At 42.7% G+C, this 14662-nt stretch overlaps 1 protein-coding gene across 11 annotated transcripts in view; it reads left to right on the top strand.

Moving 5' to 3' along the window:
• The window catches only part of CACNA1E (calcium voltage-gated channel subunit alpha1 E), a 387895-nt gene that overhangs the window by 338318 nt on the left and 34915 nt on the right, over positions 1–14662 (top strand). For all 11 annotated transcript variants that reach the window (XM_072831014.1, XM_072831009.1, XM_072831018.1 and 8 more), the window contains 7 exons: positions 50–187; positions 1280–1481; positions 2287–2451; positions 3124–3234; positions 6866–6949; positions 7894–8019; positions 10952–11017. In XM_072831014.1, coding sequence (XP_072687115.1) covers positions 50–187; positions 1280–1481; positions 2287–2451; positions 3124–3234; positions 6866–6949; positions 7894–8019; positions 10952–11017 — 892 coding nt within the window. The remainder of the gene's footprint in view (positions 1–49; positions 188–1279; positions 1482–2286; positions 2452–3123; positions 3235–6865; positions 6950–7893; positions 8020–10951; positions 11018–14662) is intronic.

The following is a 14662-nucleotide window of genomic DNA, read 5'->3' as shown; positions in this document are numbered from 1 at the left end:
CCATGAGCTATAGTGAAGAGGCCCTATTTCATTTGTACTCTGGTTTTAGAGGCAACTACGTAGATCATGAAAAAAACAAGATGGAGGTGAAAGGCCGGGAATGGAAGCGCCATGAATTCCACTACGACAACATTATCTGGGCCCTGCTGACCCTCTTCACCGTCTCCACGGGGGAAGGATGGCCTCAGTGAGTGATGGGTTTGAGTTGGAATGCTTGTGTGTGAGCTAAGATAGGGCCGCGTGGTTGCCTTGAGAAGCATATTCAGGATGAATGAGGCTAACCCTTTGTTATTATACCAGGGAAGGTAAATAGTTATGCATGAGTAAGACAGGTAGAAGAGAGGAAGAATGAAGAGCCTTAAGGCAAAAATCAAGAGGGAGATAACAAAATCAGAAATAATTTAAACTTTCACTGTTTTAGTCCCTAGGGACTGTTTTAGACACATTCATCCTCCAAGTTGGCCCTTTACCTGAAGATTGAGGGTTAAGAATGAGCTGGAAGAGAGGTGCCTGACTGGTTCAGTTGGTTAAGCTTCTGACTCTTAATATCAGCTCAGATCTTGCCCTCAGGGTCATGAGTTCAAGCCCTGTGTTGGGCTCCATGGTAGGCATGGAACCTACTTTAAAAAAAAAAAATGAGCTAGAAGAACTCAGAAATACGTTCTCTGATTATACCTCTCTGTTGTCTTATGAAGAAGACAACAGAATGCAGTTTCTTTTTTTCTTTTTGAGAGAGAGAGAATGTGAGTGGGGGAGAGGACAAAGAATCTTAAGCAGGCTCTATGCCCAGGGTGGAGTCCAATGTGGGCTCATGACCCTGAGATCACAACCTGAGCCAAAGTCAAGAGTTGGATGCTTAACCAAGTGAGCTACCCAGGCACCCCTAGAATGCAGTTTCTTAGGCTGCTGGTGGCTAATTTTTCAGAGACTAGGCAATTATTAAGACCCCACTTTCTGGTGGCAGCATACTCTAGTTGGCAAAATGCCAAACAGATATCCAGGAGTCTCTTGGTTTTGAATATGACAACCGAAGATATAAAATAATGTCATTCTTATTGCTTAGCTGTTGGCTGTATGATGGGACACGGCCTAGAAAGCGCTGTGGTTTGGGGATGAGTAGATCCTCATCAACTTGGACCCTAGAAATTATGGTGGATATTCAAAGTCAAGGAAGTCATAAGAAAATATAATAGGTGGCACATCTCCTGACAAAGCCTTAAGTCACAGCCACTGCCAGGATTGCCATCTACTATCCGTGCCCTTCATTCTGTCCCTACAGAGTCTTACAGCATTCTGTTGATGTGACAGAGGAAGACCGAGGACCAAGCCGCAGCAACCGCATGGAGATGTCCATCTTCTATGTGGTCTACTTTGTGGTCTTCCCTTTCTTCTTTGTCAATATCTTTGTGGCTCTGATCATCATCACCTTCCAGGAACAAGGGGACAAGATGATGGAGGAATGCAGCCTGGAGAAGAACGAGGTAAAAATACAAGTGGTCTAGAGCATGCAACTGCAGGGACTCTAGAAAGGACACTTGGAACACCAGTGGTAGGAAGAAAGACTGAATTTTCTTAACTTTATTAAAAATGACAGAAGATGAGAAAAATCAATTATTCAGTCATTAAATAAACATTTTTTTAAATATCTGCTCTTTTAAGACCTAGGCATAAGGCACAGAGAACTGGAAGGGTTAAGATGTCCCTACCTCTATGCAGCGAATAGTCTAGAAGTGGCAGTAAAAGATGTGTACCAAAATTACAACATTAAGACATTTGCTTACCTGGCTGTGTCCCTCTGTGGCATGTATGTGCTGTAAGGACAGGGGATATGCCTTGCTTATTGTTGCTTTTCTAGTAATAAGCAGAGTTCTGGCACATTGTAGGGTTCATTATTTTTGTAATGGAATGGAACTAGAAACTGTTTGAGACTATGAGAGAAATGCAAATAAAGTGCTATGGGGATGCGTAGGGAGATAAATTTTACTTCTGACCGAGGGCAGCAGGTAAGGCTTCCTGCCTAATCATCTCAGCCACAGACTGTGTAAAGGACATTGCTGATAACCATTAAGTCCACATCCCATGTGACATCCCAGTTCTGTGTATTCACTTAAAGTGACTTCACACATGTAGTTTTGTCCACATAATTCTTGCTGCCATTTTTCCTTCTGTTTTTCCAGCCCTCCCCTTGTTTTCATACACTGTCCCATTCTTCTAGCCGCCTAACAGAAAGCCTGCCAATGTGCAAGGCTTAGGGAACTTGAGCTAATAGCTGTGACTTTCCTTCAGAGGGCGTGCATTGACTTCGCCATCAGTGCCAAACCTCTCACCCGCTACATGCCACAGAACAGGCACACCTTCCAGTACCGCGTCTGGCACTTCGTGGTGTCTCCGTCCTTTGAGTACACCATCATGGCCATGATCGCCCTGAACACCGTCGTGCTGATGATGAAGGTGAGATGGTGGTGGCTGGGGAGGCATTCAGCAGACTGAACCTTGGGACCTGGTCCCTCACAGGGCAATGGCTTGTGCACTTGAGACACCAGACAGACACTCCAGTGTTCGAGTCTCATGCCTCCTTGCCCTCCTTATCCTTTCCACTGTGGAATCTCTTTTTGATCTTGTCCCATTCAGCAGCCCAGCCTCTGGGCCTTTGGGCAAAATGCAGTGAGACATAGAGTAGCAGTCCTGTAGCTCCCAGGACTCAAGGTGCTGATGGCAGACAGATTCAGACAGGAGTGGAAATGTCAGGAGGTCTAGATGATCATGGGATTCTGAAGGAGTGTTGGAAGAGGTTTGATCTTATTTAATAATAAATGGTAACATAATCAGCTCTCAAAAATATTTCTTCCCCACCCACCTTCATCGCTAGATTGGAAGACTGGCTGTTTGCTAATAAGTAGCCACAGCAGGGCATGGTCTCTGTTTTCCTCTATTCTGTTTCGTTCTGCATCATGGGTAATATAGATCTCCTCTTCGGCACTTGATGTGTGTCTCGCCTCCTACATCCCATACTATCAGTATCCCTCAGGACAGGGATGAAAGATGGCCAGCCTCTGTGACGTGGAATACCCCCCCACACCTTAAGGGTTTGATTCTTTTTCTCCTCTTTTCTCTTCTTGGCAGTACTACTCTGCTCCCTGTACCTATGAACTGGCCCTGAAGTACCTGAATATTGCCTTCACCATGGTGTTTTCCCTGGAATGTGTCCTAAAGATCATCGCTTTTGGCTTCTTGGTATGTCATGGCATTTATCCCAGCATCACACTTGTCTTCCCTTCCTTTTGGGTGCATTCCCAGCCTTTGTTGGAAGGGGAGTGGTTACTGCTATTCCAGAAATGGTTTGCACACCTGACCTAATTGTGGGCCTATTTCCACTGCCCAATAAACTGCCACAGAGACAAGATGATGCATGAGGGCATTAGGAGAAGGGGCAAGGAAACCAGATCCCCTACTCCATACTCACACAGCCATCGACTCTGGTCAGGTTCTGTCAGCGGTCGAAGGTGACAGTCATTGGGTCTTACTAGAACTGCAATTTATCTGTTGATAGGGAGCAAAACAAAAGATTGGAATAAGAAGCCTTGAATGTTTATTTACTGGTAAAAGGTATAAGATCTTATAATTCAAATGGGAAAGTATCTGTCCCTCGTCACCTCAAACATAGCAGATGTTAGATTTTAATTGCCCTCCTCACATTAGTTACATGAAGCATAATTTCTGCTAACAAAAATAAATGTTTATTACTTAAGCTTACAAAGGCTGATGACTTTTAAAGTGTGTGTGTGAGAGAGAGAGAGAAAGGGAAAGAAAGGTAGGTTGGTAGGTAGGTATACTGGAATTAGGTTTGAGGAGAGTAGGGATGAATTTTTCTTGTTGAGTTTTTTACTTCTCTTCAACTATTAATTATAATTGCTTGGCACATCCTTGCATCTTCTCTCAACAGTGTTAAACAAACCTAGCCCTTTGCTTCAGTGTCCTATAAACAAAATAATCCTCTCTGCCACCCCCCTCCCTGTTTCAGCGTTTACAGTGAGATCAGTGGGATGCAGATAAACCCACTTGACAGCTGTTTCACACTTATTTAGTGTGTGAGCTACCATTTCAAATTATGTGTGTATGTGGTTTTCCCCGCAGGAAAAGAAACTTTGCTTATTATTCGAATAAGGATTTGTCTGGTAGCAGCTTTAGCTGGGACTCTGGGCTGGGCTTGATAATTTTGACTGTTGATTGTGGGGGTTGCTTTTGGTCTCCTAATGGTTCTTTGAAAAGTCATTAACTTGATGGTTTGGGGAAGGGAGTTGAAGAGAACCCGTTGCAGGTGGCTGTATTGTTGTTTGCTTGACTCCCCTTTGAGTATTTTGAGACTTGGGGAAATAAAAAAGTAAAAAGAAACACCACCAACAAAGATGCCTTTATAATAAAGCCCTAAGCAGGGTGAGCAGAGCAAGGGAGGAGGGAGACGCTGTGGCGCCACAACAGGGAAAGTTTTTTTTATGCATCTTGATTACTTGCATATGCTGTTGACATTGTCTGTGACTTAAGTCCCCAACTGTGCGTTAATTAGGGTGAATGCTGAATACATACTTACAAGCTTAACTAGACTCAAAGCCTGCCTCCTTCCCACCCTCACCTCCTTTTTCATTCAAGGTCTAGAGGCATTTTCACACTATGAAAGACACCACTATTCCCAAATCAGTCTTTGCATTAATATGGCACTCAAGGTTTTCAGAATATCCTAACGTATACTATTTTGTTAGATCTTCTCAATGACTCTGAAACACACATGGCATGTGCCATCATTATCATTGTTGATGTTGTCAATTTAAATGAGGAAATTGAAGTTCAGTAAAGTTGTATAGCTTTTTAAAGATGACAAAATAAAAGGCAGTAGAAATGGAAAGTAGGGTGGGAATAAAAAAGGAAGAAGGAAAAAAGCGGGAGAGAATGAACATTGGTTGCCATATTAAGTACCAAACTCTTTATATATTACTCATTTTAGCTTCATAATAGCTCTATTTAGGTAGACATGACCAGTTTCTTTTATGGATGGGCTAGGGCTCAAGATGATTCAGTATTTTGCTCAAGGTTACTAAGAGGCAGACCCAGCATTCGGATTCTGGTCTAATCTGACTCGAAACCCACAGCCTCTCCACGGTAATCCAGTCTACACTATTATACTGTGCTGTTCTAAACCATATTGTATTGTAAAGCCCCTTCAACCAGAATCCAGAGCTCCTGTCCTTTAAGACCTAGATTCGAGTTCTCTCTACTGAATGGGGGCCTGTCCAAGAATTAAGAAGCCTAGCCCAGATTGGGACTAGGAGAGCCTGAGAAACGAGAAACTCAGAAACTCGACTTGGTTCCATTCTTGAGGAAGTAGATATTCTTCATGGAGAGTGAGTTTTTGAGGATGTGTGCCCTGTTTCTCTGCATGCTCAGTAGGGACCACTGACTTTGGAATCAGACAAGCCTCTCTAAGCCTTAGTTTTGTCATTCAAAATGAGGATCACAGTAGCTGCCTTATTATTACCTTAGACACTGTTTGTTGTGTGTACTCAGTTAGGCAATGTACCCAAGATCTCTAAGACTCTGGTCCTGAATAGGTGGTCATTAAACATAGCTTTGTGGGGCACCTGGGTGGCTCAGTTGGTTAAGCATCCAACTCTTGATTTTGGCTCAACATACAGGTTCATGACATTGAGCCCCATGTCGGGCTCCACACTCAACAGGAAGTCTGCTTGAGATTATCTCTCTCCATCTCCCTCTGCCCTTCCTCCCCACTCCCTCTCTCTCTCTCTTTCAAAAATAAAATAAAATAAAATAAAATAAAAATTTAAAAAGGTAGCTTTGCTCTCACTTTACTCCTTTCCTTTCACTATTGCATGTATCTGCCCACCCTTCTTGCCAAACCCACCACTGAGTATTTTATGAACATAGGGTATTGATCATGACCTACCTATAGGATCCATGTGAGAAACAAATGAAAGAACACCAAGAGCCTAGCCCTTATCTGGCACATATTGTAAAATTCACTAATGCTCATTGTGAGGGTTGGGGGTTGACTTCAGCAGTGCTCTGTGAGTCTCTTATGGGAGGTGCTGCCCAAGGACAAGCCAGTTACCTTGGAAACCCAAGTGTCCTGTTTCTTTTAAGGAATATGGTCCAGGGTTTGTGTTCACCTGAGCGCTGCAGTTGGGAGCAGAGCCTGCCTACTCTCTCTGTTAAGCAGAGTGTTACATGGTTGGTGCATTTTCCAGGTCCTTTATGTCTCCTCTGTCTCCTTCAGCCCACTCATTTTATTACTCAAAAGGTGTAACAGTGCAGAGAAAGAGAGGAAGGATGAAGTCCATTCATCCTATTGCCCTATGTAGTTAAGAGAAGATTTTTGGCACATCTCTAACTTAAGACATCTCTGTGAATTTTATTAATAGTTGAAGGTCAGAACTGTATATTTATAGGGTCACATGATATAATACAGATAATTTAGAAATTGTAGAAAACTTTAGAGTAATATTGTACATAATTTTATTGCCTTGTAGGTGATGATGATCTTTCCTTTTTTGGACTTTATAATGTTCTTGGCCATGAATCTCTTTCTTACATATTTTTTGTTATGTAGGTTTTTAGTGACAGCTTCAAAAATAAGGTTTTCATGTAGTGATAAGATTGATTCCCAAATCAGTAAAGAAAAAGTAGTATTTCTGGCTAGAAATCAGAAACTAAAGCCAAAGTTAGAATGACCTTGTATGTGAATTGATGAGTTATAATTCCAAGTGACAAACATGTAATGAAAGATGTCTTTTCTCCATTTCTTTTTCTTTTCCTCCTTTTTTCTGGTGCTTCCATGACTGAATTCGCATGGCAGAACTACTTTCGAGACACCTGGAACATCTTTGACTTCATCACTGTGATTGGCAGTATCACAGAAATCATACTGACAGACAGCAAGGTGAGTGGCTCTATGTACATCCTTGTCTTTAAGTTTGGCCTTGGTTAAAAAAAAATCCTGTGTACATACAGTTCATTTCTTAGATTATTTAGTTGAGAGAGAAAGGGCACAAGCAGAGGGGAGTGGGGGAGAGGGAGAAGCAGACTCCCTGCTGAACAGGGATCCCAATGCTGGGCTCCATCCCAAGACCCTGGGATCATGACCTGAGCCAAAAGCAGACACTCAATGGACGGAGCCACCCAGGTGCCCCATACAGTCTATTTTTAACTCATCAAACCAGATGCATAGCTTCTAAGTATGGGGAGCACATTTCTTCACTCCGGAGCTGCAAACATTGGAGTGTTACTGGATCTCATGGAAGGTTTTTGTTTCATTTGCATGACTCATATAGTGGCCACCTAATGGGGCAAGGGCAACAGACAGTCCCAAAAAAGGGCTTGTGTGCACAGTGTTCTGCTAGGTTCTTTAGGAGATACAAAAGAGGTATATTATCATTGCCCTCAAAGTTGTTAGACCTAAACTGTTTCCCTAAAATTATTTATCCTAGAAAAGACTTGGAGACCTCATTGTAGTTCTCATGAATGTTGGCATAGCCATTGCATGTGCCAGAGGGATTATTTAGTCACCTCTGTGGCATCTAAGTGCAGTTAGGACCACTAGGGCCCCTTAAAAGACTAGAGAGGCTGGTTTTGTCTAATATACACAGGATACTCTTCTGAGGTACTACCCATCCGCTTCTACCTGGGAATAGAGGGCAGGCCTGGGAAGGCTTAGAGAGATGGTCCTCACTGGCCCATCAGTTGGAGATGGGATTGAAAACACAAGACAGAACCTGTGTCTAATTTTATGATCCAAATGAGGGATAAATATGCAAATACTAGTGGTTGGCTTTTTTCTGAATGGCCATAATGTCACTAATTATAAGCTTCCTTTTGGCCCACCAGCTGGTAAACACCAGTGGTTTCAACATGAGCTTTCTGAAGCTCTTCCGTGCCGCCCGCCTCATCAAGCTTCTGCGGCAGGGCTACACCATCCGTATTTTACTCTGGACCTTCGTGCAGTCCTTTAAGGTACGTGGCACCAGCCCCTCCTCTCATTGGAGCTCAGCCAGGCCACACAGTGTCATTACACAGCCTGTGTCTAACTGCATATAATCTCATTCTAGAAAAATACCTCCACTTTGTAACTCAGTTATTTTCTCTGTTCATTGAGGCCAGGGCTTCATTGATGAGGTGTGCTCCCTCTCTAGATATTCCAAAATGCTCCAAGCAATCCCATCCATGTATAGAGCCAGATACAGGGAGTCATTCATCTGCATTTTCACGGGCCTGCCGATGGCTTTATTTCACAGTAACAATTAACAGTTTTTCAAAGGGCTCATTGAGTTGTGTTTGATTGCAAGATGATTCATACAATCCCATTCTTGTCTTTGTCAGTGTGTGTTTCCTAAACCACTGAATGTATGGCATGCTAATGGTCACCTCTCTGTCCTACAATCTGATAGGATATTTGGGCAAGGTTAATGTAGTGAGCTTCTTTGAATAGTCTGGTGTGGCCTTACAGAGGTATACGTGTAAGAAAAACTAGTTTAAAAGATACATGAAACCCACTTTAATGACAGAGACTTCCTATAAAGCAAGTTTTCCAAACATATTTAAATGTGTTCAGGCTCTAGTAGATATCATAGTTTGTTTTTAAAGTTTTGGGGGTCTAAGTGTTGTTCAAATACCTACTAGTTTTCCTTTTATTAAAAAAAATATGTTCAGTGAATGTGTTTTAAAAATAAATTTGATGACATTGATTCAAAGATGAGAAATCATGAATTTACCAAACTGCCTCCTTTACTTTAATTATTTATGTATTTTAACTGAACTGGAGGGTCAGCCAGTAAATTCAATGGTTTCTCATCATTTGCAAAAACGTTCACTCCACACCACCACTACTGACTTATTCTCCATTGAGGTCCTACAGGTTTGATATGTGAGACCAGTTGTAAGAATGTTCAGGCTCCTGCAAGCAACCTTGACATTTTTATCATATCCAGAGTAATTGTCTGGTGTCATAACTCCCACAGAGGCTTCACCTCAATGAAAAGAATTTTGCCAAAGCTACATGACAGAGGAGAAATCTCAAACCTTAGTAAGAATTTACTGAGTCTCAGGTGAATTTGGATTTAGAATCTGATACACAAGATACTCTTAAAACCTTTTTGCTAGAGACCTTCCATACAAGTTACAGTTAGGCTCTCAAGAAATATGTGTCAGCCTGTCATGTTATCATTCTCACCAGTTCTTTGTGAAACTGCATACTATTGAGGGCAAAGAAAAACATGTCAAAAATTGATGGCCAAATGGTTGGCTTATTGCAGTGAATATAGAACAGTGAAGGCAAGGTGAATCTGCCTCCAGGTGACACCATGATGGATAGGTGTTTTCTTTTTGGAGCAGTCCCAGGACACAAGATAGAAATTGTTTTCTTAAAGTCAGCTTAACAAAGGCTGCCTCTACAAATACATAGCAGGGAGCCTCATGGTATAAACTGCACTGCCATGGCCTGCCCAAGCCACCCCCTGCCAGTTGTGAGTGTAGCCCCCAGTTCTCCACCATTGACCCCTACTTCATTCTTCCTGATTTTTCCTTATTTTGAGTTAGAATTTATAATATGATAAGAAAGGAGATCAGAATGAAAAAAAAAAAAAGAAAGAAAGGAGATTAGAATGAATCTTTAATCTTTTCCCAGAAACTGAGGGTAGAGAGAGATGAACTAGGGACTAGAGATGTTGGAGTGTGGAAGGTAGAATAGGGGCAGGAAGTAAGCAGAAGGTGGTAGAAGGTAACGCACGTCAAGGGATGAGAAACCTGTCTCTCTTCCCTCTTCTATCAGCAGATGGAATCTTCACACGGCCCCTTGAAATGCAGCCATTCCTCTTCACAGATCTTGGGAGTCAGCACTTTACTGGGGAGGGGATTCTCCTGGCAACTTTGAGTTGCATTTTAATTTTATCCTTTATTCAAGTTGTAAAAGTCTCCCAAGGCTCCTCATTTAGTTGGCTCTGTTGATAAGCCCTGCCCCAGTAGTCGGAAAGCCTTCAATTGATCTCCTGGGATTCGCGCTGCACACAGGCAAGATAGAGTGGAGATTCTTAGTTGCGCTGTCTTCCAGAGAGCTTACTGGATGGTAGAAAGAGGCTTCCATGTCAACACTGAGATCACACCAGCCCACCCTGACCCCCAAACCAAATTGCCCTACATCCTCCCCCAGCCAGAGGGCAGTTCCCTTCCTTACATCTCCTTCTCTTGCCCCATTGCCTCTGTAATTGAAATGTTATCATCCCAGAATGGCAGTTAGCTTGCACTATATGGAATTTTGGGCCGCGTGGCTTCATGACAGGGGTGTACAGTGGCTACCACTTGAAGGGCTTTTTGGAATTTTGCATGATGCATAATGAAGTGTCAGGAGGCTGAAGCATGGAGAAAGATGTTTTGTCAGAAGATGAATGTGCCTTCTACAAACTGATCAACAACTGAGACTCTCTCTTTGCTCCCAGATTCTCCATTCCAGGCTTGGCGTTGAGTGAGGGAGTGGGAAGGGGTAATACAGGGATCTGGGAGCCAAAACTAGGTGCTTACTATGTAGTTTGTCTCACAACTGCCAGGATTATTAATATTCTGCAATGCAAAGTGGGATGGATCCCAAGCCCAGGAAATTTCCCCAGCTCTCCTTGGAGATCTGGGCCACACTTCTGGGTGAGTGAGTATTCTTGATGAAATAAGGTAAATGACAGGCCTCTCTATGGGCAACAGCTAACATATCTATCAGAGGAAATGAACATCTGCAAAAGTATAGCACTATAAAACAGCACAGCCCCAGGGCATAGACAGTCCCAGCCCTCCATTTAAATCAGCCTCAGGGCTAGAGTTCCAGTACTGCCTATGACTGGGTTGTGGAGCCTGGGAGCTATCTGCCTTTGAATTCATGGTCCTGTCTCTGCTTTCCTTCCAGGCCCTCCCCTACGTCTGCCTTTTGATTGCCATGCTTTTCTTCATCTATGCCATCATTGGGATGCAGGTGAGCTCATGTATCAGGGGCCTGGTGGGGGACAGTTGTTGCCCAGATTGTCACTGGCTTACCAGCCTGAGCATGCAAGATGGAAGGTGAGGCTCATGATGATCCATTTCTCAGGATCTCCAATTTTTGAGCTAGACCTAAAACAAAGTCAGATGGTTATTCTCTTGCATACAGCAACACAAAATGTGTCTGACTTAAGGCTTGAGTAGCTGAGATTTATGCCCCAAGACCTACCACTGGGAACAACTCCCAGAGTTCCTAGTAGCCTGCCTACTCCTAGGGATACCCAAGGGCCATGTTCCTGCTGATTCTTCTCAAAGGGCCAGGCAGCTTCCTGGACAGTTCTCGTGGGTTACATCTTTTCCAGTTTCAGAGTTGAGAGGTGGATCAGGTGATGCAGGTAGCCAGAGGTCCAGCAAGTGGAAGAGGCCATAAGACCTTTCTAAAGTGACTGTCATTTGTGGCAAGTGGACTCCTGGAAATAGCCAGCAGCTCATCCCATGAACCTATCTCCAGTAAGAAATACTGGATTGTCTGCTTGTCTCTGGGAGGCTAGCTTTCTGACTTGGAGATGTTAAGACTAAACCTCAGCATGGAAATTCAGCCAAGTGGCAGTCTCCTGCAGTCAGGCAGTCTGGCTGCCTTTGGATTGCCAGCTGTCTTCTCAATAGTACCTGCCATCTGGAGCCACTGTGCACATCTCCCAGTCTTGCTGTGTCAGCAGCCTTTTTCCAGAGCATCTCTGAAATGTCTCTTCTTTTGCTCCTCTCTCTTGCATGCACTTTTTAATTTTATTCATCTTCTAACCCCATTACCGGAGAGATTTTTGTTCTCCAAAAAAACAACAGAATGTCAAATGTCAAGAGTGTGAGACTTGGTTGAGAAGTAGTGAATTCTCCCTCAATGAGGATATTTCAGGAGAGATGTCATGATGGTGTCAGGTCTGCGTTGTAAGTGGAATCCCTACTGAATTTTATGATTGGCTTGATGATGTCTCTTAAGGCCCTTCTAACTCTCAAGTATTTGATTCTAGAACATAAATGTTCTTGAACAGCCAAATACCAAATTAATTAATTTTTGCTCATGCTTAAAATAGCTCTTACCTCCTTTTCATCTTCAATCAAAATAAACTAGAGTAACACCATCTTTAGCACTAGACTGTTATTGATATTGGGGATAATGATAAGGCTGTTCACCATTACTTGAATTCCTGGATGTGCCTTCTATGAACTGACGTATGCTCTTACCCCTATCCTTCCTCTCTACCTGCAGGCATGCACACAATACATGACTAACATATTCAGGAGTGATGAGAAAATATTTATGGGTAGGTTTGATTGACTCCATTGATACTTAGCATAGTTAAGTAACTTATAACCTGCTCAAGGTCTCAGTAATGGGAGAGTTGAGATTTAAATTTAGCTTTGTCTGCTCCACAGCCCATATTCTTACTTTACCGCCTGTTCTCTCCTCCCACCAACAAGCAAATACCAGTATTTATGTGACCCTTTAGTGGGACGTGGGAGCTGTTCAGTTATGAAATTGTGATTTTTACAGTAACTGCAATGCCTAATATTTTATTGCCCTTAGACTTCTTTCCAAAGAATAAGAGCACTATTTCCATTACACAGGTACACAAATGGTTTTCCCACTGTGACTTGCCTTTAGGTGGCCATCTTCCTTCTGGTCCATGTTAGAGACCCCACCTCAAGCACATTGCAGATACCTAGCTGGTGACTAGAGAAATTGTATCTGGTATAAGTCATATCAAAACAGAGGGATCCACCCAAACAGAAAGACATAGAGGCAGGAAATACATAAATAGGAGCAGGATGAACCTATGGGAAGAACCATTATTCTGAACTTTCACAGGCATCTTGGAAGAAGAGAGCTTTGCAGAGGAATCTGAAGATGGAAGGCAGGAGTAACTTGCTGGGTATGGGGAAGAGTCCTGGGGCCAGATCTTTAGGAGGTGAGGCTTTCAGCCTCAGCTTCTCCACCAACCAGCTGTGCAAACTTGGTCAAGTCACTGAGTCTCTCTGGGCCTTAACACCCTCACTAGTACAGGAGAGGAGTTAGACAAATGCCTTCACAGGTTCTTTTATGTTCCAAAGTTCTGTGATGCCAAGTGAAAGTAGATTTAAGCTTATACTGCCATTAACTTTTCTGGTAGGTCTTGGTAACCTTTCTCTCATGCCCTTTGGGTGTAGGAAATTTGGTTTCAAGTGAAAAGCTAAAAAAAAAAAAAAAATTAAAGGCTGCCTTCACAATAAATCTACATTTATATATTTTTGGCTTAAAAATTAGAGTAGATTCAAAACAGCTTCAGTGTCTTTAACTTGTAGATGCATGCCTTCCAACTAGTTAATTACTGGATAAGGTGTTTGAGAAAATAATAATAAGGATACTTAATGATGGCTTCAGGACTGTCATAGAAAAAACCACCACTGTAAGGTGTGTGGTTGTGAAGAATGGGGGATAAGTCATGGATGCTGAACTAAGAGAGTGAAAAGGAGAGCCAGTGATGTGAAGATCGACAAGGATGTATGACAGTTTCCTCCTGGAGTGCCTGGAACTAAATGTAATTGGGACATTTTCAGCACTACTATTTGTCTATTTGTGGACCTTCCACCTTCTTCTCTTCCGCCTTCCCTTCTTCCCCAGTGCTGCCTCACTTGCCATTTCCATTCTCCCTGAGAGACAAGTAGTATTTGGGTTTTGAAAAACAGTGTTGAGAACAAATTCCCAAAGCAGGTGTCAGTGGGAGTTATTTGAGCAAAATAGCTGGGGGCAGAAATTGTTCCTCAATTGCACATTCTAAAAACTGTTAGGGGGAAAAATGTGTTCCATTTAGCATATATTAGATAAACCAAAGGATGTTATATATAGGCTGGAAATTGTCTCAGATGGCTGGGACAGTACCCCACAGGCCTTCAGTTGTACCAACATTCACTTGTGAGACTAGATCCTGAAACCTGAAGCATGGTTCGGAGGAGTGTACATGTGGAAGGATGCCCTTCTCATCTGAAGAGTCTTAGGGCTTAAGAATTCAATATTATTCACCATCTGTGGACAAGTATCTCTGAGTTTTCCCTCTTTTTTCACACACATTTGCATGGTGACCACATTCCCAGCTCTACAACCAACAGCAGATTTTACTAATCTGCTGAGTTTACTACTCATTCCTTAGCCAGATCTGCTCAGTCATTTTCTTTCTCCTTTTCTAAGTATCCAGTTATCCTGACTTTCTTCATACTATTGGCCTGGACTTTATGTGCCTTCAATCTCATGGACTCTGGATTATAGATGTACTGACCTTCTGAATTTTTACTTTGGATAGAAATTTATCCAGGGAAGATCGAAATGCCCCTCTCTGACCCAAACAGCTTGCAACTTCCAGGGTAGCATCTACCCAAGCCGTAAATCACATCTTCTGCAAATATGGGTGCTCCCATCATTACTACCTGAGACAGAAAGAGAGGGGGTAGTTCCTTCCTTATACTTCTATTATAAGAAGTATGTCTTTGACAGACTGCTGGAATACCATGGTGACAGGTACCATGGAAATAAAAAGACCAAATTAGGTGTGAGAGGAACTACAACCAGGCGTGACTTCAAAAAGCTCTTGCCTACTATGGTCCTTGG

The sequence above is a fragment of the Canis lupus genome, chromosome 6, assembly GCF_048164855.1.
Source record: "Canis lupus baileyi chromosome 6, mCanLup2.hap1, whole genome shotgun sequence".
NCBI classification, from domain to species: Eukaryota; Metazoa; Chordata; class Mammalia; order Carnivora; family Canidae; genus Canis; species Canis lupus.
Note: the sequence above shows the minus strand (reverse complement) of the source record. Positions and strands in the feature narration are given on the sequence as shown.